This window comes from Phyllopteryx taeniolatus, chromosome 1 (genome assembly GCF_024500385.1).
Source record: "Phyllopteryx taeniolatus isolate TA_2022b chromosome 1, UOR_Ptae_1.2, whole genome shotgun sequence".
NCBI classification, from domain to species: domain Eukaryota; kingdom Metazoa; phylum Chordata; class Actinopteri; order Syngnathiformes; family Syngnathidae; genus Phyllopteryx; species Phyllopteryx taeniolatus.
Window position 1 is genome coordinate 46,142,191 of NC_084502.1, and position 27,850 is coordinate 46,170,040.

Here is a 27,850-nt window from a genome sequence, read left to right on the forward strand (position 1 = left end):
AAATGAAGAGTCAATGCTGTTATTTCTGCAAAATGAATTTGTGTAAATGCAACATCAGCGTGCAGATTGGGAATGATTGGGTGGTTCTAAAATGAGCAAAGTAAAATTTTTTTGTCATATAAATTTTTTCCAAGCATAAAAATTATTCATTCATTCATTCATCTTCCGTTCCGCTTATCCTCACTAGGGTCGTGGGCGTGCTGAAGCCTATCCCAGTTGTCATAAAAATTAGTCTCTTTGACTTTTTTTCCTCAGCTTATAAACTTGCGTTGCTCATCAGATGCCCCCCAAACACCACCATCTCTTTGATCTCTTTAATTTAGGACACACCATAGCTGAGAACAGGAAGTGTTTTTGAGGGTTATTGGCGCAACATGCGCTGGGTTTCATTTTATATAAGGAGATAAAACTAACTTTGTGGTGGCATCTGCATTACGAATGCCAGTGTTGTGTTTTGGGTGATTTGAGAAGAGCACTCCTCTAGAATTTAGGTTATTAATGTTTAAAAATACAACCCCAATTCCAATGAAGTTGGAACCTTGAGTTAAACATAACTAAAAACAGAATACAATGATTTGGAAATCATGTTTGACCTATATTTAATTGAATAAACTACAAAGACTATATTTAATGTTCAAACTGATAAACTTTATTGTTTTTAGCAAATAATCATTTACTTAGAATTTTATGGCTGCAATACGTTACAAAAAAGCTGGGACAGGGTCATGTTTACCACTGTGTTACATCACCTTTTCTTTTAACAGCATTCAATAAATGTTTGGGAACTGAGGACACTAATTGATGACGCTTTGTAGGTGGAATTCTTTCCCATTCTTGCTTGATGTACAGCTTCAGCTGTTCAACAGTCCGGGGTCTCCGTTGTAGTATTTTACGCTTCATAATGTGCCACACATTTTCAATGGGAGACAGGTCTGGACTGCAGGCAGGCCAGTCTAGTACCCGCACTCTTTTACTACAAAGCCACGCTGTTGTAACACGTGCAGAATGTGGTTTGCCATTGTCTTGCTGAAATAAGCAGGGGCGTCACATTGCTTGGATGGCAGCATATGTTTCCCCAAAACTTGTATGTACCTTTCAGCATTAATGGTGCCTTCACAGATGTGTAAGTTACCCATGCCATTGGCACTAACACAGCACCATACCATCACAGATGATGGCTTTTGAACTTTGCGTCCATAACAGTCCGGATGGTTCTTTTCCTCTTTGGCCCGGAGGACACGATGTCCACAATTTCCAAAAACAATTTGAAATGTGGACTCGTCGGACCACAGAACACTTGCATCAGTCCATCTTAGATGAGCTCGGGCCCAGAGAAACCGGCGGCGTTTCTTGGTGTTGTTGACACATGGTTTTGCTTTGCATAGTAGAGTTTCAAGTTGCACTTACGGATGTAGCCCCAAACTGTATTTACTGACATTGGTTTTCCGAAGTGTTCCTGAGCCCATGTGGTGATATCCTTTACACATTGATGTCGGTTTTTGATGCAGTGCCGCCTGAGGGATCGAAGGTCACGGGCATTCAATGTTGGTTTTCAGCCTTGCCGCTTACATGCAGTGATTTCTCCAGATTCTCTGAATCTTTTGATTATATTATGGACCGTAGATAATGAAATCCCTAAATTCCATACAATTGCATGTTGAGGAACATTGTCCTGAAACTGTTCGACTATTTTCTCATGCACTTGTTCACAAAGAGGTGCACCTCGCCCCATCTTTGCTTGTGAATGACTGAGCAATTCAGGGAAGCTCCTTTTATACCCAATCATGGCACCCACCTGTTCCCAATTAGCCTGTTCACCTGTGGGATGTTCCAAACAGGTGTTTGATGAGCATTCCTCAACTTTCTCAGTCATTTTTGTCACCTGCCCCAGCTTTTCTGGAATGTGTTGCGGCCATAAAATTCTAAGTTAATGATTATTTGTTAAAAAAAATAAAGTTTATCAGTTTGCACATTAAATATATTGTCGTTGTTGTGTATTCAATTAAATATAGGTTGAACATGATTTGCAAATCATTTTATTCTGTTTTTAATCTATGTTTATCACAAAGTCCCAACTTCATTGGAATTGGGGTTATAGAACATCCAAAATGCACAGATTTGCAACCACACATCACATGACAAAAGAGAGGATTTTGCGTTAGTGCGTGCGTACTGTATTTGTTTGGGCATCTGGTGACGGGATTACGCATTTGATCGACATAAATACCACATGATTTTGCTTTCAGATGCATTAGGTGCCAACAATAAGAAGTGACAGAAGAAAGAAAACCACTGTCGCTTTGGAGATAGGCTCATGATGATGCCCCCAAGCACCCTCCCCACAGTGAAAGAGACCTTATTTCTGAAATGGGCCCATAACCAGACTCCTGCACTTCATACCCCTACCATGAAATTGGTCTCCATGTCAGATTCAACTAGAGGTGCCAGTCACTTAATTAGGGCAAGATTTTGTCTGAGTGTAAAATGGGGAAGTTAGATGGAGTCCATCTTGATCTGTTTGATCTGTAGCAGATATAAAGGTACAGCCGTAGTGCAGGCTGTTTGATTGATTGTTTGATTGAACATACAACCCAATTCCAGGCGGCACGGTGGACGACTGGTTAGAGCCTCAGAACTGTGAGGCAGATGTGCTAACCAGTCCCACACTGTGCCGCCCATTTAACATTTTATTAAATGGATAAACACGTAAAAAGTTTATTTTTACTTTTTAAATTATTCATTCTCATAACATTATATTATCTGATTAAATTAGAAATAATTAAGCAATTATATATTACAATAAAGAAAAAAATGAAAGTTTCATATGAATTTTATTTTGTTAATATTCAACCAATATACCAAATTTTTAAAGTGCCTGTAAAGTGAAAAGAAATGTCTTCTATGTTTGACACACCAGAGAGCGAGTGTTGTTCACAAGCCTGCCAAGTTTTCAATTCTGCCCATTTTCAGCAATTATCTTTAAACATATACAGACGCCAATTCCAATGAAGTTTGGACATTGTGTAAATCGTGAAAAAAAAGAATACAATTTGAAAATCCTTTTCAACCTATATTCAATTGAATTCATTACAAAGACAACATACTTAATGTTCAAACTGATGAACATCATTGGGTTTTGCTTTTGCAAATATTCCCTCATTTTGAATTTAATGCCTGCAACATGTTCAAAAAAACTGGGATCAGGGGACAAAAAAAGACTGGAAAAGTTGAGGAATGCTCAAAAAACACCTGTTTGGCTAATTACAAATGGGGTGAGTGTTATTGTGAACAGTGAGTGTCATGAGTGGGATGTTTGGTGTATAATAGTTTGAGAAGTGTTATATTTATCACGAAGTCTGGGATTGGTCTATAAAGATGGGTAAGGTTATCAGGGATCTTGTGACAATGCATGAACGAATAGTCATCAGTTTAACATAATGTTTTGTCAACATAACATTTATTGGATGGGATGGAGGGATGTCATTACGGTTCATGTAAATTTTTTCATCAAATTTGTATTAGAGTACGGGAGTTTAGAGAGAAATCTTGAGCTGGACATTAATTATGCTGCAAGGCCCAGGAGTACAACATGAGGATGGCCTGTCTTCTGATGATTGCATGTTGAAATCTGCAGATGTGTAAGGTATTTAATGTGGATGGTATACTTTGGTAGCGAGTTGAGTGTACATAGTCGTGCTAATGTATAATGATGTGAGTTAGAAACTTGCTTGCATGCGAAAGCATATACATGTATTGACAACACATGAGTATAGACCACCTGATCTTCTCTGGTGAGTGCTATGAGAGCGAGCAAAGATGTGTGCTATGGTCTGACGAATCTACATTTTTGGATTGTTTGGGGAAATTGTGGATGGGAAAAGGACCATCTGGGTTGTAGTCAGCCCAAAGTTCAAAATGTCAGCATCTTTGATGGTATGGGGGTGTGTTAGTGCCCGTGGCATTGGTAATTTGCACATATGTGGCGGCACCATTAATGCTGAAAAGGGCATACCGGTTTTGGAGTAACATATGCTGCCATCCAAGCAACGTATTTTTTATGGACGCCCCAGCTTATTTCAGCAAGACAATGCCAAACCACATTCTTTGTTACAACAATGTGGCTTCCTAGTAAAAGAATCTGAGTACTAGACTGGCCTGCCAGCAGTCCAGACCTGTCTCCCTTGAATCGCAAAATATGACAATGGAGACCTTGGACTGTTGAGCAACTGAAGTTGTACATCATACATACAGGCATAAAATTCAAAATGAGAGAATTTTTTGGGGAAAAAAAAGTTCTGTTTTAAATTAAATATCTTGATTTTTGCAGTGTATTCGATTGACTATAGGTTGAAAAGGATTTGCAAATCATTGTATTCTGTTCGTATTTACATTTTACACGTCTCACGTTCATTGGAAGTGGGGTTTGTATAACACTGGTCAACAAAAAAACATTTCGCCTCGGATAGTTTTGCTGATTCAGGACAATTTCCATGTGCAGAATGTCAATATCACATTGGTTTTGCTCAATCAGGTCAACTTTTTTTAACTATGCCCACATGTTTTTGTTTACTGCGGGTATTTTCTCTTAAGAGGTTCAAATAAACGGAGGTTCATGCCATGCATTTTGAACAATGATTACGTAACATACAATTTACAGGTACTTACTTTCATCAATGTGTGCTATTTAATTCATAGTAAGCAAAGTTTGTAACATTTGATTAATAACATTTAATTAACTATCTCTCGTATTTGGGATTAATATTGTAATATTGTCTCTATGGTCGGTACGATGGACGACTGGTTAGCACGTCTGCCTCACAGTTCTGAGAACCCAAGTTCAAATCCGGCCGGGCCGTGTGGAGTTTACACGCATGTGTTGCATGCATAGTAGGTTAATTGAAGACTCTAAATTGCCCGTGTGTGCGAATGGCTGTTTGTTTATATGAGCCCTGCGATTGACTCGCAACCAGTTCAGGGTGCACCGCGCCTCTCACCCAGAGTCAGATGGGACAGCAGCACGCCCATGACCCTAGTGAGCATAAGCGGTAGGAAAAATGGATGGATAGATTGTCTCTATGGTGCCTCAGTAAACATGTGAAATATGAATTAACATCGTCCACGTATTCCTGAGTTACAGATGTTTTTCTGCCGAGAAGCCTGAAATCAGGTCATTCGAAATTCTCAAGTTAATCTGCGTCACTTAGTGAAATTCTCAGCCTTTCTTTTCCACTCTGAGCCAGCGCTGTAAACATAACAAACACGTGTCCGCTCACAAGCCAAATATGAACAAAGCAGATACAAAACTGGATTAAACAGAATTAGCTGTCAGAGGGGCCTTTTCTGGACACTCATATGAAAAAACCAAGGTGCTTTTTAAAATGAAATTGACACTTTTATACTAAGTCCATGTTAGACAGTCACTCTCTGGAGGTCCAAATATACCAAAATACCAGACCTTTAAACATAGCCCACATTGACATAGCTTGGATTTAATAAAATCTAATTCATCTCGTAGTTTTCATTTTCATCTGCTGAGGATACATTCTTGATAGCCATGGGTGCCCTTTGTAAAATTGTGCTTATGACTCCTACTAAAAAAAGTGTGTGCTAAGCACTGAAAGATGAAAAAAAATTGTCATCATCTATTATGTATTATTAATTTAATTTAATTTATTTGCTGTGCATGCTGTATTTTTTTTTTAGTTTTTTTTTTTATCATAGCATGCCTAGTAATATAAGATGAAGGGACTGCCGATGAAAACAAGCCTTTCAGCAAACTTGGGCGAGTTTACATTTATTAAAATGTTAATTCATGTACACTGTCCCCTTTCAAAAAATAAAGAATTTGAATGTGATCAAGTTCAGTCATCGTTTATTAGTCAAGGAAGTTATTGATAGTTTTGTCAGCACAGTACAGTGCTCCCCAACCTTTTTTGGAACACTGACCAGTTTTACGTAAAGACAGAACGGCATAAAACCCATAAAAACAAAAGATTAAAAGTACAACTCACCTTTAAGATAATTGTAGTTGTAATAAGTGGGAGTGCTGTACATGTTCCTCCTCAACAAACCGGCTTGGTTTATCTTGTTGCATACAGAAGATTCACCTGTCTGCTGCCATCGCGGGGCCCTAACGGTCTGTGGGGCAGCAAAATGTCTGGCCAACAAAGCGACACAGTCTACATCTGCGTGGGTCTGAGAGGTCGAAAATAAGCTTGTGGTGGATGTGAATAGCGGTTAGCCTCCCTTGCTTCTGCTATTCCCTCGTTCGTTCCTTACTGCCAGTCCTGAGGTACTGCTAGTATGAATCTTTTAAGACGAGTGGCGATCAGAATAGCCAAAGCTAGAGAGGCTGCCCACTATTCTCTTCCACCACCAGCTTATTTTCATATACTCTGACACATATGTATCATCACTGTGCCGCCTTGTTGGCCAGAAATTCCGCTGCTCCACAGAGCGTTACAGTCTGGTAATGGCAGCAGATAGGCGAGTTGAAAGTCCTCTGTAAATTGACCAATTGGAAAAGGAGATGCCAAAAAACAAGTGATTAGCAATTGGTTGACTTCAAGCCTTAAACGTCACTACCGAGTAATCGAGCCGACTGGTTGACTAGTTTACGAATCAGTTCAACCCGACGTGTTTGTACATCAGCTTAAAATGGCACATGAACAAGAATATTCAGAATTGCATGAACTCTTCCTTTCATAAGTCGCCCACCACTTTGAAATGTGCACCGGAGGTTCTAACATATCTACACCTTTACTCGCCCGCAGTGAACCATAAAAGGTAAAGGAAATGCACCTTATGAGTAAAAATGCTATTCTATTGAATGAAATGTGGTAGCAAGCCAAGAAAAATCAAAGAACAAAGTGAGAGAACTGGAGTTGCTGAACAGTGAGATGGAGATGAGAAAGTAGATAACGTTTGGTGGTCAAATAAAGTAATGTAAAAAATAAAAGAAAATGCAGTATAGTGATATACATACTGATGGTGTGAACCTCCTCTGTTTAGAGCAGACATTTCTAGTCTCACATACACTGTAAATCGCTTCTTTCACACATCTTTCAAACCAGCGGTTCTCTGTCCAAAATTTTGACATTGTTGTCCTCATTGTTGTCTGTTATTTTTGTGACGCAAATGAACTGCTGACTCTGGACTAGGAGAAGTGTGTTTGTGTAGGGATCGCATGGTCTGTCCAATGTTGAGATCAACCAAATTCCTCACTACACTGCCCTGTAGACACAACATTGCTGAGTTTGCTTCTAGAGACCAGCCATGCTTGGCAACAACAACCCTTCTGTGATTTATGTGTCTGGTGGGTGTGTCCCCACCAGACAGTGGGAAACTCCACACCTAAAATTTAGAACTGAAAAAGTGTGTTCAATTAAAGGTGAAATGACTTCAACAAACAAGAAGAAACCAGTTGCCCCCATTCAACTTTTGCTGATTACCATGACTTGAATGACTGAGAAGCTACACAGACATAGTGCAGCTCACCTGTGCTTGTTGATGCATACTTACATACATGAGCATCTCTTTGTGTAATGTAAACACTTTGCTGCGTAGTGGGTCCATAGAGTTGGACCAAGATTTTTTTAAACACTTGCCAAAGTGGGGAAAGAGTGAAACATAGCTGCAGTCCTCAAAAATGGGTGTGCCCAAAGGAGATATGTACGTATATTGTGACTGACAAATTGGTGCATCAACATGCATTTCAAGTTTGCTTTTCAACTCTTTAATAAATGTGTTGATTTGATAAGTGTTGGGCCAACCTTGATTCTTCTTCTTCTTCTTTTCCTTTCGGTTTGTCCCTTTAGGGGTCGCCACAGCGCATCATCCTTTTCCATGTAAGCCTATCTCCTGCATCCTCCTCTCGAACACCAACTGCCCTCATGTCTTCCCTCACGACATCCATCATCCTTCTTTTTAGTCTTCCTCTAGCTCTCTTGCCTGGCAGCTCCATCCTCATCATCCTTCTACCAATATACTCACTATTTCTCCTCTGGACGTGTCCAAACCATCGAAGTCTGCTCTCTCGAACTTTATCTCCAAAACATCGAACCTTGGCTGTCCCTCGAATTTTATCCAACCTGGTCACTCCGAGAGCGAACACTCAACATCTTCATTTCCGCCACCTCCACCTTCCTTCACCCGTTCCAACCTGCTTGGACCCGTTTCTTCATTTCCTGACCACACTCACCATTGCTCTGGACGGTTGACCCCAAGTATTTGAAGTCCTCCACCCTTGCTATCTCTTCTCCCTGTAGCCTCACTCCCCCAACACCCCTCTCATTCATGCACATATATTCTGTCTTACTTCGGCTAATCTTTATTCCTCTGCTTTCCAGTGCATGCCTCCATTTTTCTAACTGTTCCTCCACCTGCTCCCTGCTTTCACTGCAGATCACAATGTCATCTGCAAACATCATGCTCCACGGGGATTCCAGTCTAACCTCATCTGTCAGCCTATCCATCACCACTGCAAACAGGAAAGGTCTCTGGCCTGATCCCTGACGCAGTCCACCTCCACCTTAAACTCCTCTCTCACACCTACAGCACACCTCACCACTGTTCTGCTGCCCTCGTACATGTCCTGTATTATTCTAACATACTTCTCTGCCACTCCAGACTTCCGCATGCAGTACCACAGTTCCTCTCTGGGTACTCTGGTACTGTGGTACGTAGGGCTTTCTCTAGATCTGCAAAGACCTTCTCTGTACTTTTCCATCAACATCCTCAAGGCAAATAATGCATCTGTGGTACTCTTTCTAGGTATGAAACCATACTGTTGCTTGCGAATACTCACTTCTGTCCTGAGTCTAGCCTCCACTACTCTTTCCCATAACTTCATTGTGTGGCTCATCAACTTTATTCCTCGATAGTTCCCACAGCTCTGCACATCACCCTTGTTCTTAAAAATGTGCACCAGCACACTTTTCCTCCATTCCTCAGGCATCTTCTCACGTGCTAGAATTCTATTGAACAAGCTGGTCAAAAACTCCACAGCCACCTCTCCTAGATGCTTCCATACCTCCACAGGAATCTCATCTGGACCAACTGCCTTTCCATTTTTCATCCTCTTTAATGCTTTTCTAATTTCACCCTTACTAATCATTGCCACTTCCTGGTCCACCACACTTGCCTCTTCTACTCTTCCTTCTCTCATTTTCCTCATTCGTCAACTCCTCGAAGTATTCTTTCCATCTATCTAGCACACTACTGGCACCAGTCAACATATTTCCATCTCTATCCTTAATCACCCTAACCTACTGCACATCCTTCTCATCTCTGTCCCTCTGTCTGGCCAACCTGTATAGATCCTTTTCTCCTTCTTTCGTGTCCAACCTGGCATACTTGTCATCATATGCCTCTTGTTTGGCCTTTGCCACCTCTACGTTTGCCCTGTGTCGCATCTCAATGTATTCCTTTCGCCTCTCCTCGGTCCTCTCAATGTGCCACTTCTTCTTAGCAAACCTTTTTCCTTGTATGTTTTCCTGTATTGTGAGGTTCCACCACCAAGTCTCCTTCTCTCCTTTCCTGCCAGAAGATACACCAAATACTCTCCTGCTTGGCTCTCTGATCACCTTGGCTGCAATCTCACCTCTTCCCGAAAAGCTGCACAACACTCGTCCTGTCTGAGCTTCCACCACATGGTTCTCTGCTCTGCCTTTGTCTTCCTCATCTTCCTCCCCACCACCAGAGTCATCTTACACACTACCCATCCTATGCTGTCTGCCCACACGCTCCCCTACCCCAATCTTACAGTCAGTAACCTCCTTCAGATTACATCGTCTGCACAAGATGTAATCCACCTTCGTGCTTCAACCTCCGCTCTTGTAGGTCACCCTATGTTCCTGCCTCTTCTGAAAAAAAGTGTTCACTACAGCTATTTGGATCCTTTTTGCAAAGTCTACCACCATCTGTCCCTCCAAGTTCCTTTCCTGGATGCCGTACTTATCCATCACTTCTTCATCACCCCTGTTTCCTTCACCAACATCCATCCATCCATCCATCCATTTTCTGAGGTGCTTATCCTCACAAGGGTCACGGGAGTGATGGAGCCTATCCCAGGTATTTTCGGGCAGGAGGCGGGGTACACCCTGAACTGGTTGCCAGCCAATCGCAGGGCACATACAAACAAACAGTCATCCGCACTCACATTCACACCTACGGGCAATTTAGAGTCTTCAATCAACCTACCACGCATGTTTTTGGGATGTGGGAAGACACATCCACACAGGCCGGGGATTGAACCCAGGTCCTCAGAACTGTGAGGCAGACGCTCTAACCTGTCGTCCACCGTGGCGCTCCTTCACCAACGTCCATTAAAATCTGCACCAATCATGACTCTCTCTCTGTCTGGGATGCTCAGAACTATTTCGTCTAGCTCCTTCCAGAAGTTCTCTTTCACCTCTAGGTAACATCCTACCTGTGGGGCATAGCCACTAATCACATTATAAATAACACTCTCAATTGAAAGTTTCAGCCTCATCACTCGATCTGATACTCTTTTGACCTCCAAGACATTCTGAGCCAACTCTTCTTTTAAAATAACCCGACTCCATTTCTCTTCCCATCTACACCATGGTAAAATAATTTAAAACTTGCCCCTAAACCTCTAGCCTTACTGCCTTTCCACCTGGTCTCCTGGACACACAATATATCAACCTTTCTCCTAATCATCATGTCAACCAACTCCTGAGATTTTCCTGTCATAGTCCCAACATTCAAAGTCCCCACATTCAGTTCTAGGCTCTGTGCTTTCCTCTTCTCTTTCTGCCGAAGAACCCACTTTCCACCTCTTCTTCTTCGACTTCGACCCACAGTAGCTCAATTTCCACAGGCGCCCTGCAGGTTGATGGCGCCGGTGGCGGATGTTGTTAACCCGGGCCACGACCGATCTGGTATGAAATTCTTTGGATGAACGCTCATATTTGTTTGGCAAAATTTTAAGCCGGATGCCCTTCCTGACGCAACCCTCTACATTTATCCGGACTTGGGACCGGCCTACAGTTTGCACTGGCTTGTGCCCCCCATAGGGCTGCATTGGGCCAACCTTGATTAGCCCACTTTATTCCCTAGCCATGCCGAAGGTCCATTATAAAGAACTTCTCTCTGAACTCTTTGCTTTAATCCAAACAGGCAGCAGACATTTTGAAATTTAGGTCCTTGTCATAGTGCACACAAGATAACTTTTGTTCAGTTGTTTCTGGATGGGCACAAGACAATTAATGTTTATAGCATTCATGGTTTAATAGATGTACAGACTCCTACTGTGTATAGTGTTTGTTTTTCAACATACTGCCCCCCCCCCCCCCCCCCCCCCCCCCCCTTCCAACTGATTAGTCTCTTAGGTTTGTTTCCATAAACTTCTGGCCTGTTGTCAGGAGAATTCTTCCATGGCGCGATGAGAGCACTCATCAATTTTATGAGGATGTTGAATAGCAGCGTTTTGAACAGCCTCTTGGGAAATACTTTCCCTCTCAACAAATATTGTTTCAAATCGCCCGTGCTTACCTGTATTTGCCCCACATGTGTTGACTCAGGCAGCTACTGTGTTGTGTTGTTGTTTCTTTCAAATAGGTTCCTTCTGCAACTCTGCAATTTTCAGCCTGTTAAGGATTGTGGGAATAGTGTCTGAGGATCAGGTCTGATCCAGCTGGTTGGATTCTCATCCAATAGCTTTATGCTTTAGATGCGTAAAGATGTGATGGAAGCAAAGTCCTTATGTCTGAATTGTTCTGAGTTCAGCAAAAGCTCCAAAAGGCAAAAAAAAATAATAATTAATGAGACTGCCCCGCGACCCTAGTGAGGATAAGTGGTATGGAAAATTGATGGATGAAGGAAAGAGATTGTGATTTACTCAGCAGTGTGCAGTAAGCAGAGACGAGGGTGTCTGACGCTATCCGAGATCATCGTGAGAAGTTTGAGTGCAGAGGTTCTGTAGCTGTGTAGGAGTAGCACTTGTGTTTATTGTTTTCCGTTGCACTGTATGTGTAAATACTATTTGCTGGATGTGTGTATGTATTGTATATTTATGTTTGCATGTTATAATGCAATATATACCCAGGTAGTTCAATCGGTAGAGAGTATCACTTGGAAGCACAGGGTCAAGAATTCAGTCCTCACAACAGATGGTGAGTTTTAAACTCGTGTTTATATCTATTCAGATACCTTGTCTGTCTGTAGTATTGATTGCACTATGTAATTGGCTGTCATGTACACTTGAACACCAGATGGCAGTATTTAGCATTTCAAAGCGGCCTCGAGTAATGAACCTTTTGGTGAAGCAATGAGCCGTAAAGCCTAAGTGTTTCATGGGGCTTCACCTGCCCACCACTCAAGGCAAAGGAGAGTACTAATAAACACACTGTTTAATAAACAGGTTTGGATCGGTCCACAGGTTATCAGTCTGCAAAGCCACAGGTATCAAAAACATAGGGCAAAAAAAGTGAAGTCAACAATATGATCAGGGTCAGAGTTGACATGAGTCAACAGCATGAGAAGGAATGCTAGACCATAACGATGGGGTACAACGAACTGGCGACAATACAGAATGAGACACGAGGTTAAAAACTGGGAATAGTGACAAGACAGGTATGGGAAAGCACAATCAGCGAGGGGTGAGCCAGGAGGAGGTGCAGGACAGACACACACACACAAGACAACAATAGACAAACACAGTGTTCTAAAATATGGGTTTCTGACAAATCATAGTATCAAGACAATATCAATCAAAGTTTTAAGTGATATTAAAATTATTATGTATATGAGAACACTGTTTGTCTTTTTTTTACTGGAGCTGAGTGCAGCCACTGATACAGTAGACCTCAATGTTCTTTGAATGAAGCTGCACAATGCGATCGGCCTCCCAGGTACTGTTTTTAACTGCTTTAAATCCTACCTCACTGGCAGAGAATTTTATGTTATGGGTGAAGACTCCTCGTCAGGAGATTACAAGTGAGATTGTGGAGTTCCCCTAGGTTCAGTTTCAGGTCCAACATGTTTTTAATTTGTACGTACTGCCACTTGGCAAAGTCATCTGTAGACACAAAATACGTATGTTTTCACAGTTGTGCTGATGAAATTCAGCTTTTCATTTAAGTTTCTCCTGATGACCACAGCCTAATTGATAGTCTTTATCGCTGTATTTTAGAAATTAAGTCCTGAATGGCGGGCAATTTCTTACAGCTTGACCAGCACAAAACTGATGTTTTAGTTATCGGTCCCGGAGCTCAGCGAGAGAAACCTCAATCAAAATTATAATAACAACTTTCTTTCACTCCATCAGACAAAGTTAAAAATAGACTTTACACCGATCTGATCGGCTTGCTCGGTATCAGCCGATAATTAGCATTTCATGCTGATCGGCTCTAATGTCATAATTTGCCGATCCGATCAATGATGTCATTGATCGGCTCCGCAAAAGACATTTACTCCGCGTCGCCATCGTGCACAGTGTATTTATATTTGAAGCTACTTTATTTTTTTACTTGTCGCAAAAAATAATAATAAAATATTGTATTTATTAATTTTGCTCAGAAAGTGCAAGTCAGCTTGCAGTTTTAACTTTGTAATATGTTTTGCTCAGTGTGTGTTTTTTGTTTGTATGCAAATAGTCTTGTCTCCACAAGCTTTATCCTTCTTTAGAACTAATGTCCAATTTACAGGTGAGTGCCATGATGTTCAAGTTGGATTTGTGGCAAATATGCTTTCCAGTCTAGTTTTGTGGAGCTAACAGCCTCGGACTAGACCCAGTCTGGCAGAAAAGAAATAGCCACTTGGCCATGTGGTTATTAGACTTTACACCGATTTTTTTCGACCTGATCGGTATCGGCCGATAATTAGCATTTTATGCTGATCGGCTATAATGTCGTCATTCGCCGATCCGATTGTCCGCAAAAGAGATTTACTCCGCGTCACCATCGTGCACAGTGTATTTGAATCCAAAAGCTAGTTTATTTTTTGCCATGTCGCGTACTGTACTGTAAATATCCATCCATCCATCCATTTTCAACACCGCTTGTCCTGGTTAGGGTCGGTGATCAGGTCAGGTGGTCAGTGATCGGTGATTGGCCCCAGAAATCCTGATTGTGTAAAGTCTAGTTAAAAACTTGGCCGTTATCTTTGACTCTGTGTTAAATTTTGTCCGAAACAAGTTAATAACATAGTGAAAACTGGATTTGACCAATTAAAACTCATTGCCAGACTCTGCCTGTTTCTCTCTTTTGAAAAAAGAGATGCTAATGCACACTTTAATTCCAGTCACATGGATTACTACCATGCTCTTCTTTCTGGTCTTCCTAAAATAACTACAGTATTAGTAAATTCAAATTACTGCAGAATTCAATAGCCCATCTGCTAACGAGGACCAGAATGCTTTTTCCATCCTGCGTTGTGAATGGTTACATGTTGTGGTCAATAAATTTGATTGTGTGGTATTAGTTGGAGACTTCCTTTGTCTATTGTTGTGACTTAGATGCAAATCCGAGCATATTTTATGGCCAATTTATGCAAAAATACAGGAAATTCCAAAGAGGGCTTTTTTATTTATTTTTATTTTTTTTTAAGAGTTTTTTTCTTTTGGAACTGTAGGTACTGTATAGACTTTTTTCTTTCAACTACACATAAAGGACTGTTTGGGATTGTTTTTGCATAACCAACTAACAGTTTGCTGGCATGAGGCAATTTAAAGTTTGTTGATTCACAGATTTACAAAAGAAATGCCTCATGTACCAGGACTGGTATAAAGTGCTTATTACTCGATTTGTCTTCACCAGTGTGCTTGGAGACAAGGAAGCTCCTTTGCATATAAAAAGAAACTGAAAATGATCCTTTGCTTTACATGCCTTTGGATCCATTTTACCAGTGGAAATCTTCAATTTCATACATTCCACTTCTTGCATTAGCCAGCATCTCTTGAATAGATGACCTCAGGTTAGTCTGATAGGGGGGATACATTTCCAACTTCACGAGCAGGAAGAAACATTTTCCTCAAATGTTCCAATTCAGCAAAATGTCCAATTTGGGGGTAATAAAATACCAGAGAATACAAACCTGTAGTAGAAACTTTAATATCCAGATTTGGCATGGCTGGAGGCTGTTTTTTATTGTCTGGGTACTGTTACATTATTTATTGTTTACTTTCAGGAAGGCTAATCCTTTTATTGCCATGTCTGTGGACACAGTAATTTCTCGGCACGGTGGGCGACGAGTTAGACCGTCTCCCTCACAGTTCTGAGGACTGGGGTTCACTCTGGTTTCCTCCCACATCCCAAAAACATGCATGGTAGGTTAATTGAGGACTCTAAATTGCCCATAGGTGTCACTGTGAGTGTGAATGGTTGTTTATTTATATGTGCCCTGCGATTGGCTGGCAACCAGTTCAGGGTGTACCCCGCCTTCTGCCCGAAAATAGCTGGGATAGGCTCCATCACTCCCGTGACCCTTGTGAGGATAAGCAGCCCAGTAAATGGATGGATGGATGGATGTTTGCACGTTGATTACAACAGAAACTCCCTCATGGTCTTAACCTAGACAGTTACATACATTCGGGAGAGTTTTTTAGGTCCGGTGTTGAGATCCTCAGTGTCATGCGGCATAATGGGAGCAGCAGTCGCATGTGCCAGATCAGATCATGAGGCCATCAGATGTGCTCGGGCACAGTGCAATGGGACCTCCTGCCATTGGTTTGCAGTTTGAGGTGGGAGCTTGGCTGCTTGCTCACGCAGAATGGAAGCTCTGTATACCTTTTTATGCCGGACGATTTCCAAACTTTCCAACAATTTTATGACTATTACAGCACTTTGTGATTTGACGTAAACGTGTCTGCATCAATCTGTTTAGCAATTGCTGAGATGCTTTCTGGTGTCCTGAAAGATCAAGATGAAACTGTTGTCTGTATCATGTTTGTGGCAAACCATCTTTCCATCTGCACATACTTACAACGCCTCCAACTCCGGATCAGAACACAAAGCCGCTGTTGATTGAATTGCGTGAACGCTATAAGCTGCAGCTCCTCTTCCTCCCACCTTCATCTCCCACTCGAGTTGGCACAGCTCCAGCTCATATAATTCTTGCGAGTTGTTGGGCTTGCTTGCAGCCATTCCTTCGAGGCCGTGTTTATCTCATTTTCTGACAAATCGTAAGCATGTATGGGTTGGCTGCTTGTCTTCAGTGTCAGTGGCAGCGATCAGAACGCAGGTTCCATCCCCTACCCCCATGTGCACATTTACCCATTGTTAATCAGCATTGTATTTACTTTGAATGAGGCAAAGCCCGTCTCAAGGACGCAGCGCTGAAAATGTCAATAATTTCCTCCATCTGCATCGTGCAATGCAAATAAACCTTACTTTACAAATATTTACTCTCAGATACCATGCTGGCCTTTATAGATGTTTTCCAATGGGATGTTTTTCTCCTCATCATATTCAGTGTCGGTTACATCGTTATCATTAGCATACTAAACAGCACAGTGCCTATGTGGCTGCATGTGTGAGAGAGATATGCGCTGAGGTGCAGGTGTGCATACGACCAGGGGTGCTTTGTTGTGCTTGTGCCTCCCAGGAGCACTGTGTATTTGCACAGATACCGGTTTTCATGTTGTGGGGCAGCAGGCGGGTGAACCTGTAACAAAGGGGAGAGACGAGGGATGAGACAACCTCCTTAGGTGCTCACAAGCAACACTTGACACTTCATCCAATGATGTTCACATTGCGCAAGCACAATAGATACAGTGCATGAAAGACATAGCTTGTATTCAACGGGCCGGTAGAGAATTGCACATCTGGGCTAATAAAAGCAACAGGGAAATCGCTGCCAGCGTTCACTTCCAAATCTCCCCGGTAATTACCCATGAGCCCTGGCATGAGCACGTTACAGCCAAACACCCTCAAATACCATCTCCGTCTCTATTACCATTGCACTAAGACTCACAGCCAGGAGGCCCACTATGCTTCGTTAGCATGGCTTTAAATCGTCATTGTCCTTTTCATGCCATTAGCACATAACCAATTGTGACTCATGGGACTTTCACCACTGTTGCAAATTTAGCCGTCTGAAATAGCGACCTTCACCTTTTTATCAAGATATTAGACGTTTAAGTAATCTAACGTCTTGTTGTGTTTGTTCAGCAATAGCGGTCCACGACTTGCTCACGAAAGAAGTAATCATCATCATCATCATCATCATAACCATAAACTGTGGCACTAAAGATTGTTTTTTCTAATCATGCCATGATCTGCTCCCCACTATAATTACTTGTATGCCTTCAGCTTGCATACTGGGGGGAAAAAATCATGTTCACTGAGACAATTTTTCTTGGTATCAATTAAGATTCCTCCTCTGACTTAATCATTCAGTATGTAAACGAGTATCATATGTTACAGATATAGCACTAACTGCAATTCACAATTCCAACTTTTCACATCCACACTGTCTTTTAATCTTTTCGAAGTTGAAAAGAATTATCCAAACCCCCCAGTATATGTCATGCCATTATGTGGCATGAGGAAAAAAATTACTCACTCATTATCAGTCAGATATCAGCAATCATGCTTGCTCATTTCTAGTGAATATTTGGGACTAATCCGGTGTCATTGGGTGAAATTCTTTTGTTTTGATCACGCAACACACTGCCACTGTGTGCTGGTTTACTGAATTTATAGAACTGCACAACCACACAATGGCAATTACAGGGTTCAAAAACTTTTTTTGCCAAGTTTTGATTAACAAAAATATATATTTGCTACATGAAATGTTGGTTGATTGATCAACAGTACTACGGGCTTACACCAAACTGAATTTACCGTATTTTCGCGACCATAAGTCACACTGTTTTAAAAGGCGCAGTCTCAGTTACGGGGTCTATTTCTGTATTTAACACATACATAAGGCGCAGCTGATGCCAGCTTTTGCGAAAGCTCGGACAACAGTCAGAGCAGATACCTTAGCCCAGGCATCTACTTGCGAACCATGGATTCGTTGATCTTGAATTCTCTTGTGGCTGCTCGATTCCCATGTTCCTCCCCGTAACTGATAGCTTGCAGTTTAAACTGTGCTTCGTAAGCGTGTCTCTTCGTAGGTGCCATTTCCGGGGGTCCTTAGCCAATATATACCTACTGGGGGCATGCCTTTAGCGTCTTCTTTCACGCGCAGCCTTCCCCCTTTAACGTCCGCATGGTGTGCTCAGTCCGCCTTTCCTCTATATAAGCAGCGTGTCGGCAGGAAATGCTCCCAGTCAGTCAAGCGGAGCGCTCATTAAAGTCACACAACATTTTCAGATTTAGGAACTCTGTGCACACATAAGGAGCGCCGCATTATAAGGCGCCCCGTCCATTTTGGAGAAAATTTTAAGACTTTTAAGTGCGCCTTATGGTCGTGAAAATACGGTAATGTTTTTTTTTGTTGTTTGTTTTTTTTTAACCTGTCCTATTCAGGTGAGGACATGCAACAACTAACCAATAGGACAAGATGAGAGAGGATAGAAAAGGGCAGGACAGGACAGAATGTGGAAAATGAGCAAGGCAGTGCTACTGATGAGGGGTGCGGTGGGATGCTTTTATAGTGTCTCAACACCTGTAAGAACCAGAGTTGATATCTTAATATACGTAACCTGTGTTATTGTTAGTTGTGCCAGCAAAAGCAATTCAAGCCTATAACGTGTCTATGGAACTGAGGAGTCAATGAACACCAAATCACATGCATGTTAGTCAACTGGTGTGTGGAGTTGCTGAGCCGGCTTATTGAGAAAGGGGGGGCCCGGCCCCCTCGCCCTACAAGGGGGGAGGGTCAAGCCAAGGAGCCTATCCCGCGGGGGATCCAGCTATGGGGACGCCACCAAGGACCCAGGGCGGTCCCCCAGCCCAACCGAAGCGCCCCGACCAGTCGCAAAGGGAGGAGGGTGCACGGTTAGCGGACCACTACCCCCGTCAATGCAGCTGCATCATTTTGCACCAGCTTCTGTTATTTGTCATTCATCATACTCCACATACCTTTATGTTATGTACAGTATATGGCATGTGGATGTACAGTATACATTGATTCATAGACAGCCTCCATCCAAAAATACTCTTCAGCATCAAGTTATAGTTTACTGTCTCTGTATTTCTCTATCACTCCTCTTCATAGTATTGCATATAATTTAATGTGTTGTTTTAATTAAATGGATGCCAAGGGTGTTCAAGTGCTCAGCAATTCAGTAAACATGTTTCTGCCTTGACTCCAAATTCAGCACGGATGAAAAGCGCTTCTGTGGAGCTTTATATTGCACCCTGCATGTAAAATGGTTAAAAAGCCAGGCCAATCATCTTTAGAATCTTGATGATGAGATGGAAGCCAAAAAGAGGTGACTGAAAGCTTAAAGCCAGACAGTCTGGCACAGTGGATCAGAGAAGAAACTGCAGTGGATTACCAAGATGCTTGCCATGATAATGCAAAACTTCAAATTAAACAGTCGCAGCAGGCTTAGTGTCGCCAACTTTTGTCTGAAGCAAGAACCAAGTGCACAGAATTGCACAATTTCTTATGAAACCTGATAATGACATGTCAAAGTCATTTAAACCCGCTGCCTACCAAGCAGCTCGGCAGAACACGATTGAAGTGGCCCATCGAGAAGAAAATTACTGATGCCAATTTACACCAAGCGAGTGAGCACCAAACATTTAACAGTGGTCTACAACGGAAAAACTGTGATCAGTTACCTGATTTTGAGGCTCCACATACTATATCATACCTGCCAACCTTTGAAACCAGAAAAACCTTGCTAAAATTAATTTTAGCATTTAAACACCTTAAAATGTGTCTAAAAAGCTCACATTTCTGCCACAATCACAATAATAGCATTATCCATCCATCCATTTTCAACACCGCTTATCCTGGTTAGGGTCGCGGGACGCTGGAGCCTATCCCAGCGGACTTCGGGCGAAAGGCGGACTACACCCTGAACTGGTCGCCAGTCAGTCACAGGGCACATATAGACACGGACAACCACTCGCACTCACATTCACACCGTCACTGAGTGGGAACTGAACCCACGCTGCCTGCACCAAAGTCAGGCGAGTGTACCACTACACCATCAGTGACAATAATAGCATTATTCAAATGAATTAATATAGTGCATTAATAACATTGCTCCACGTTGCCTTGGAGACGCCACCATTGCTGGGGCAAGGACAGGCCGCTGGCGATGCAGCAGGCTCTATGGTGGGACGGCTGAGTTGGCATTTCTATCTCGCTGTGGGGCGGGCCAGCCGATGAGGCGCGATTTCTGTTTGCTTCCGCAACTTGCAAATGGAAGTAGAGCAGGAAAAGGATGACTTGGATTTGCTGTTGTCACACACATTCCCGCCATGTTATACCGAGGAAATATGCACACAGCTGATCACATAGATTGATGGGAAATTTATCAGGATCTCTGATCTCGATCATATAATCACCCGAATGAAAAACAAAAATTATAATTTATCTATGCACCCGTAACCCTGAATGAGTTATTTAAATCCGTACTCATGACGGCAAAACCGGAGTAGTTGGCTGGTATGCAATATACTGTACTGTATTTTTTTTTATTTAACCACATATATCAATATGGGGTGCTGTGTGTACATTAATGAGGGGGAGAAAATTAACTTAAAAGATTTTAGCAAATGACTGCAATATAACAAACAGTGAAACATTTAAGGGGGTCAGAATACTTTCCGTACCCACTGTATATATATCTTCCCCCGGCTTCATAAAATACTTCAATCCGCCATCCAGCCACTGCTGGCTTAGCGGTCAGGCTCACAGGCTTTCCCAGCTGCGGGGAGCGGCACATCTGGGAAGACAAGCCCTGATGCCGCTTGGCGCCAAATTGAAGCATGCGTGTTTATTACCGCGAGGTACGTTTAAAGTGTTGATGGTCAATGTATCCTGCTATTCACATTAGTTCTCACAGCTAGCTAGCTGCCTTCTTCATCAAGGCACGAGCCTCAAATCCCATGGTGATTGTTATGCCAAGCTGACTCGAACCAGGGCCGTACGCAGCTAGCTAGTCATTTGGAGGCCCAAGGAAAACATAGTCCCGTCCTTGTATATTTGTTGTCGTATGATTTAGCGATGTTACGATGGTTTATTGTGTGCCATTTGGTTCTACAAATGGTTCAGGCAGTGGCAAGAGTTTTTTTTTCTTTTTTTTTTTTGCTTTCCAAGTGAAAAAGGAATACGTGACCAGTGGATAGGGTAAGTCCATTGACTGGGGAAGCAATGTGGTCAGCTATGGGTGCCTAGCAACCATTCCAAACTCTGTGCTGATCACTTCAAACCGGCGTGTTTTGAGAAAGATTTAGCAGAATGCATTGGATACAGAGGTAGAGGCTGAAACCAGCTCTGGTGCCAACTATTTTTCCCGGCCCGGGTTAACAACGTCCGCCACCGCCGCCGTCAACCTGCAGGGCGCCGGTGGAAATTCAGCTACTGTGGGTCGAAGTCGAAGAAGAAGAAGAGGTGCAAAGCGGGTTCTTCAGCAGAAAGAGAAGAGGAAAGCACAGAGCCGAGAACTGAATGTGGGGACTTTGAATGTTGGGAGAATGACAGGAAAATTTCAGGGGTTGGTTGACATGATGATTAGGAGAAAGGTTGACATATTGTGTATCCAGGAGACCAGGTGGAAAGGCAGTAAGGCTAGAAGTTTAGGGGCAGGGTTTAACTTATTTTACCAGATGGGAAGAGAAATGGAGTCGGGGTTATTTTAAAAGAAGGGATCAGCCCTGAGGCCCTTCCTGTTTGCAGTGGTGATAGATAGGCTGAGAGATGAGGTTAGACTGGAATACCCGTGGACCATGATGTTCGCAGATGACATTGTAATCTGCAGTGAAAGCAGGGAGCAGGTGGAGGAACAGTTAGAAAGATGGAGGCATACACTGGAAAGCAGAGGAATGAAGATTAGCCGAAGTAAGACAGAATATATGTGCATGAATGAGATGGGTGGTGGGGGAAGAGTGAGGCTACAGGGAGAAGAGATAGCAAGGGTGGAGGACTTCAAATAGTTGGGGTGAACAGTCCAGAGTAATGGTGAGTGTGGTCACGAAGTGAAGAATAGGGTCCAAGCAGGTTGGAACGGGTGGAGGAAGGTGTCAGGTGTGTTATGTGACAGAAGAGTTTCTGCTAGGATGAAGCGCGATGTTTATAAAACAGTGGTTAGGCCAGCCATGATGTACGGATTAGAGACAGTGGCACTGAAGAGACAACGGGAACCAGAGTTGGAGGTGGCGGAAATGAAGATGTTGAGGTTCGCTCTCGGAGTGACCAGATTGGATAAAATTAGAAATGAGCTCATCAGAGTTTCGATGTTTTGGAGACAAAGTTAGAGAGAGCAGAATTTGATGGTTTGGACACGTCCAGAGGAGAAATAGTGAGTATATTGGTAGAAGGATGATGAGGTTGGAGCTGCCAGGCAAGAGAACTAGAGGAAGACCAAAGAGAAGGTTGATGGATGTCGTGAGGGAAGACATGATGGCAGTTGGTGTTCGAGAGGAGGATGCAGGAGATAGGCTTACATGGAAAAGGATGACGCGCTGTGGCAACCCCTAAAGGGACAAGCCGAAAAGAAGACTGCGGCCTTTGTCCATTTTTCATGTTTCATTAGGAGAGTACAGCTGAGCAAGACTATGGGCAACAGAATTGTTGCATAGTTAAGGACTTTGCTGAATGGGGCACCAATAATAGCTGGTGCTTTTGTTATACATATTGTCAACGTGGGCGGCATGGTGGCCGACTGGTTAGAGCATCAGCCTCACAGTTCTGAGGACTAGGGTTCAATCCCCGGTCCCGCCTGTGTGGAGTTTGCATGTTCTCCCCGTGCCTGCGTGGGTTTTCTCCAGGCACTCCGGTTTCCTCCCACATCCCAAAAACATGCATTAATTGGAGACTCTAAATTGCCCGTAGATGTGAATGTGAGTGCGAATGGTTGTTTGTTTGTATGTGCCCTGCGATTGGCTGGCAACCAGGTCAGGGTGTACCCCGCCTCCTGCCCGATGACAGCTGGGATAGGCTCCAGCACGCCCGCGACCCTAGTGAGGAGAAGCGGCTCAGAAAATGGATGGATGGATAATGTCAACGTATTGTGTGTCATGCGAAGACAGCGGCTCTTAATCTTCACAAATGTCATCCCCTATTCTGCCATTGTACTTATTTGGTTATTTGTCTATTTATCATGGATTATTCAATAATGATGGAATATGTATTTGCAGACAGCTTGCTCTTAGCAAAACGGAACATCAGAAAGCAGGGCCATAAGAATTGTACATGCCATGCAATGCATTTCAGTTTTATGATTTCCACATGTGAACATCCTAAACAGTGTTTGTGTCTGCTGATACCTAGTAATTAACAGAAAATGTGGCGGATAATAATGAAGTACGCTGCCACAGTATGACTACAGAAGATTGAGCACGCACAAGGCAATAGAAAATGTGATTTATAGAGGTGCAAGCATAAATAAACAACACAGTGAAATGCTGTTCAGGGTATCAATTAAAAAGGGACATCTGCCACAGCCACTGCTGACAAGAGTGTGCTCCCAGCCATGGCAATTAGAGGGTTCTGTAGCTTACAGTATGTAACCCTTCGATATCTAGGGGATGGTCATTCTCAGCACTCAGGGCATTGCAGTGGTTTCAGGAATTTCTCTTTTGTAGCAAGAGGCTCTGTGCGTTCAGTGATCTTCGTCTAATGCGACCAACATGAGAGCCACTATAAACACCTTGACATGCAAATTTCTGCAATGCTCGATCTTCACTATATGCCTGCATATATTTTTGTTTCTGAACCTCAGTCTCACTGTTTTTCAAACAAGTCTAGAATCTAGATTTTAGAATCACCCATCCCATACTCAAGGTGTCAGACTCACTCTCACAATTACTGTGCTGTTCTTGTGCAGCTTTTCTCTTTAATTGCTTCCTCCCTTGCCAAAAATGACGCAAGGGGGTTAATGTGACCTCATTACTGATGAGCCTCTCAAAAAGGAAATTTCACTTCTGAAGTGTTATTCCTGTTCATTCCTTTTTTTCAGGGCCATCTTTCCTACTCCTAGGAGTTTGATTGTTTAGATTCAATAGATGAACTTTTGTGTGTGAGTACACACAAAAGTGGAGTTCATCACACCTACATGCAATCTTGTGCACCAAAGCATAAAGAATGCTATTGTTATTTTTAGTGATTCATTTTATGTTGCACACAAGTTTGTCTGCTTTTCCACAAAGGTCTCAGCTGTCTGTGTAATTACCGTAAACTACTACAAACCTTATTCTGTCTTTGCCACTTGTGCATATACAGTAGAGCACATACTGTACGAACTGTGTTGGCACCCTGTGGAGTGACATTGTGGGTGCAGCGACACAAGATGCTGTCAAGTCACTGTCACGTAAAAGAATCAGCTTGTCTGTTTTTTTTTTTTGTTGTATTTGTTTTTCCTTGGGTTTTTTTTATGCTGCATTTTCGATTTGTTTGGGGTTTTTTGTTTTCTTTTTTTGTTTGCTTTTTATGCTGCTTTTGCTTTGTAACACCATAAAGCCCCCCGGTGGACTTTTGAGAAATAGCAATGTGTCAAAACATTGTTTTGTTCGAGAAAAGACAGATTCACTTTTAAACATCCAACCCTAGTATTTGTGGTGAGTCCTAAGACACACTGCAAACCATTCCCCCAGCTCTGCCTTTCGTAAACTTTAAACCTGTTTTTCACTTATATTGCTTTCAAGAGGTAGAGTCGGTCAAATAAAATCCTTTTCATCTCCCAAGTAGCAAGTATAGCCAATTACACACAACTGTTATCTCCAATGTCACAGCCGCCTGAGTCTTCACCACAGGGTCGAGGAGCCAGAATTGCTAACAAAGACTTGCTGAATCACCTTATACTGCTGGATGTGCGCCCGACAGCGGTTCCTTTAGCATCAATGCAGCGGCTTCTTTGTAGAATTCCTGAGTTGCCGTCAGGACAGTATGTGATATACCATATAAATCCTACTCGTGAAAATATTTTCTTGATTTAATCATTTTTAGCTTCTATTATTCTACGAGGTCTGTGGCACAATCTCTGTTGTAGTTCATCCCAAAGGTGTTTGGTTGGGTTGAGGTCAGGGTTCCCAAGGTCTTCCACATCAAACTCATTCTAGCTTTCCTTAATGTACATTGTTTTTTGCCCTGGTACACTGTTATAATGAATCGTTATTTACCGAAAATGGCACTACTGTTAATGTTAAAATAGAAAACTACAATAAGCCTATAAATAAATATGATTTGAATAATGTATAATACAATAATTACGTTTGTATACACCATATTGTACAGCTTGTTGTGTATGTATTTTTTTGTACTTGCTTTTGTTTTTCCTAGTTTTACTCTGCTGGCAGCAGCCAGGTGGACATTGCAAAAGAGAATATGTTATCAATTGCCGTACCTGGATAAATGAAGGTTAAATTAAAAAAAAGAAAAAAAAACTATTCCTATTTTCACATCTACTAAAAACCCTTCAAAAAATGCTTCAAAGTGTGCAGATTTAAAAAATGCAATCGAAAAATAAAATTCAAACACAATCTCCCGTGATCGAAAAACAATCCATAAATGAAGCGCATCGTTGTTTAAACGGCAAGGGTTAAAGCTTGGCAAAAGGGCATGGCTTATAGTTGGAAGTTTGGGGTAATTGTTTACCTTATAGGTAGGTAGTAGCTACAAGGGGTAGCTAAACATGTTTGTCCTGCACATAAGCAGCATATGGGTACGGATACAGATGGTGGGACAAATAGAGGTCATGTGAAATCCCCTTGCAGTCAAGGTAAATGGCAAAATACCGTAATTTCTCGCATTTTTTCCCCCCCAAAATTTCAAAAATCACTGGTGCGCATAGGTGTAGGGGAAAATGAAAAAAATATTCCCATTTTATAAATATATGCCACCATCTAGAGGTTATGAAAAAGCGGTACACGTTCATTTCAATATGCCACTGCCACCTAGAGGTTATGAGAAAGGTGTACACTTTCATTCTAAAATGCTAGGGCCACCTAGTGATTATGAAAAAGGTGTAGCCTACACTTTCATTCCAATATGACAGAGGTACGTATCACTGCATAATATGTACAGTTGTGCTTATAAATTTACATATCCTGGCATAATTTATGAAATATTGTTTTTTTAAATATGACTGATGACTGAACAACAACCATCATTAATTTCTTTATGGTTATGTTTTGTTTGATGATAATGATTTTCTGAAATGCTTGACAGTTTAATTTGAATCCCATTAAAATACAACTAAATGTGTTTCGGCTGGCCCTTCATGTTTTCTTTGAAGAATTGCACCCATCTTACAAATTATCCCCGGGTAATCAGACATATGAGCACAATTGTGTGTTTTCTCATTTACTAAATAAAACAACAGCAAGTACAGGAAGTCCTCGATTTACGAACAAGTTCCGTTCCTACGCTGGCGACATAACCCGAATTTCCGCGCAAGTCGGATTTCACCGTTAATGTCGAAATTTACGTCGAAATACTTCTGTTACGGGTATTGTCCCACGTGATTGTGACAGCAAGCTCAGTGTGTGTGAGCGTGTGCTTCGATGTGTGAGTGAGACGGACTGCGCAGGCGTCGTCCGGGGAGACTGTGAAGGAGGAAGGAATGCGCCCAGTTGCGAGTGTGTACAGTAGCAAATGTAGTGATGGCGAACGGGGAAGAGTAGTGATTAGCGGAGGACCCGTTGACGTTCAATGTGCAGAGGAGCTAATAAAGCCATTAAAGCAGCAAATCGGTGCTACGTGCCTTTATTGTTGCCACCACCCAGCTCAGCTGTGCAACGAGAGAAGGGAGTTAACCCAGAGGAGGACAACCTCTCCCCTGCGTCTCCCGACCACGGTCAGGTGACCGTAGCAGGAAAGGTTAACACTTCGCTTAAAGAAATTAAAATACATTAAAATAAAACAATAAGATGCTGTACTTACCATTACTGCTGAGAGTGTGAAAAAAGGAGGGCGAAAAAGGCAAAGATACTCCCGGCACACAAACACAGACAAGCACTATGCACTAGCTAAGCAGAAACACTATGGTGCTGGGGACAAAATGGCGGACGAGGCACGGGCGTCGTAAAGTCGAAACGTCGTAGGTCAAGTACGTCGTAACTCGAGGACTTCCTGTAAATATAAAGAAAGTATCATGTGTTCAAATGAAGTGCTTTACTTTAGAATAATTATTTGGAAAAAAAAACTAACAAAACACAGATAATACTTCATGTTTTGATCATATGGGTAGAAACAAAATCATGCATTGTAAAAATGCATTATACATGGGTAGAAGGGTTTTCCAGAATTTTGAGGTCAACTTTGGGGCTGCGTATTATACATGGGTGCTCATTATACACGTGAAATTACGGTAACTAAAAGAGAGGATGGAGGACAAGCCTGGGTCAGTCTGAACTACAGTATATCCTAAAGCTGATTTTGAGTCTGCCCTTGTCTGTCCTCAAGCCACACTGGAAGCTGGGAGCCTGCGAGCGGGATGCTCTCCAAAAGCAGAATTGGATTTAAGTCGAGTTTAAAATGGCTCCTGGGTCAAATTAGAACTGAATGGGACTAATTGGGAAGTGCTGCATGTGTCATAGTGGCTGTTCCGGACTGAATGTGTAGGATAATTACAGAGTCAAGCATTCAACGTACCTCCTCTCCCCTGTCATCCCACAGGAAGTCCAGTCAACCTGACGTGCAGAGCGTTCTTTGGCTACAGCGGTGATGTCAGCCCACTTATTTACTGGATGAAGGCAGAAAAGTTTATTGAGGATCTGGATGAGGAGCGGGTACGGGAGAGTGATATCAAGTAAGTCCTTTT

General features: G+C 42.3%; 1 protein-coding gene across 6 annotated transcripts in view; it reads left to right on the forward strand.

Annotated features, from left to right (window-relative positions):
- The window catches only part of LOC133489283 (interleukin-1 receptor accessory protein-like 1), a 232,364-nt gene that overhangs the window by 182,838 nt on the left and 21,676 nt on the right, over window positions 1-27,850 (forward strand). For all 6 annotated transcript variants that reach the window (XM_061798204.1, XM_061798214.1, XM_061798222.1 and 3 more), the window contains one exon: window positions 27,706-27,838. In XM_061798204.1, the coding sequence (XP_061654188.1) occupies window positions 27,706-27,838 (133 nt within the window). The remainder of the gene's footprint in view (window positions 1-27,705; window positions 27,839-27,850) is intronic.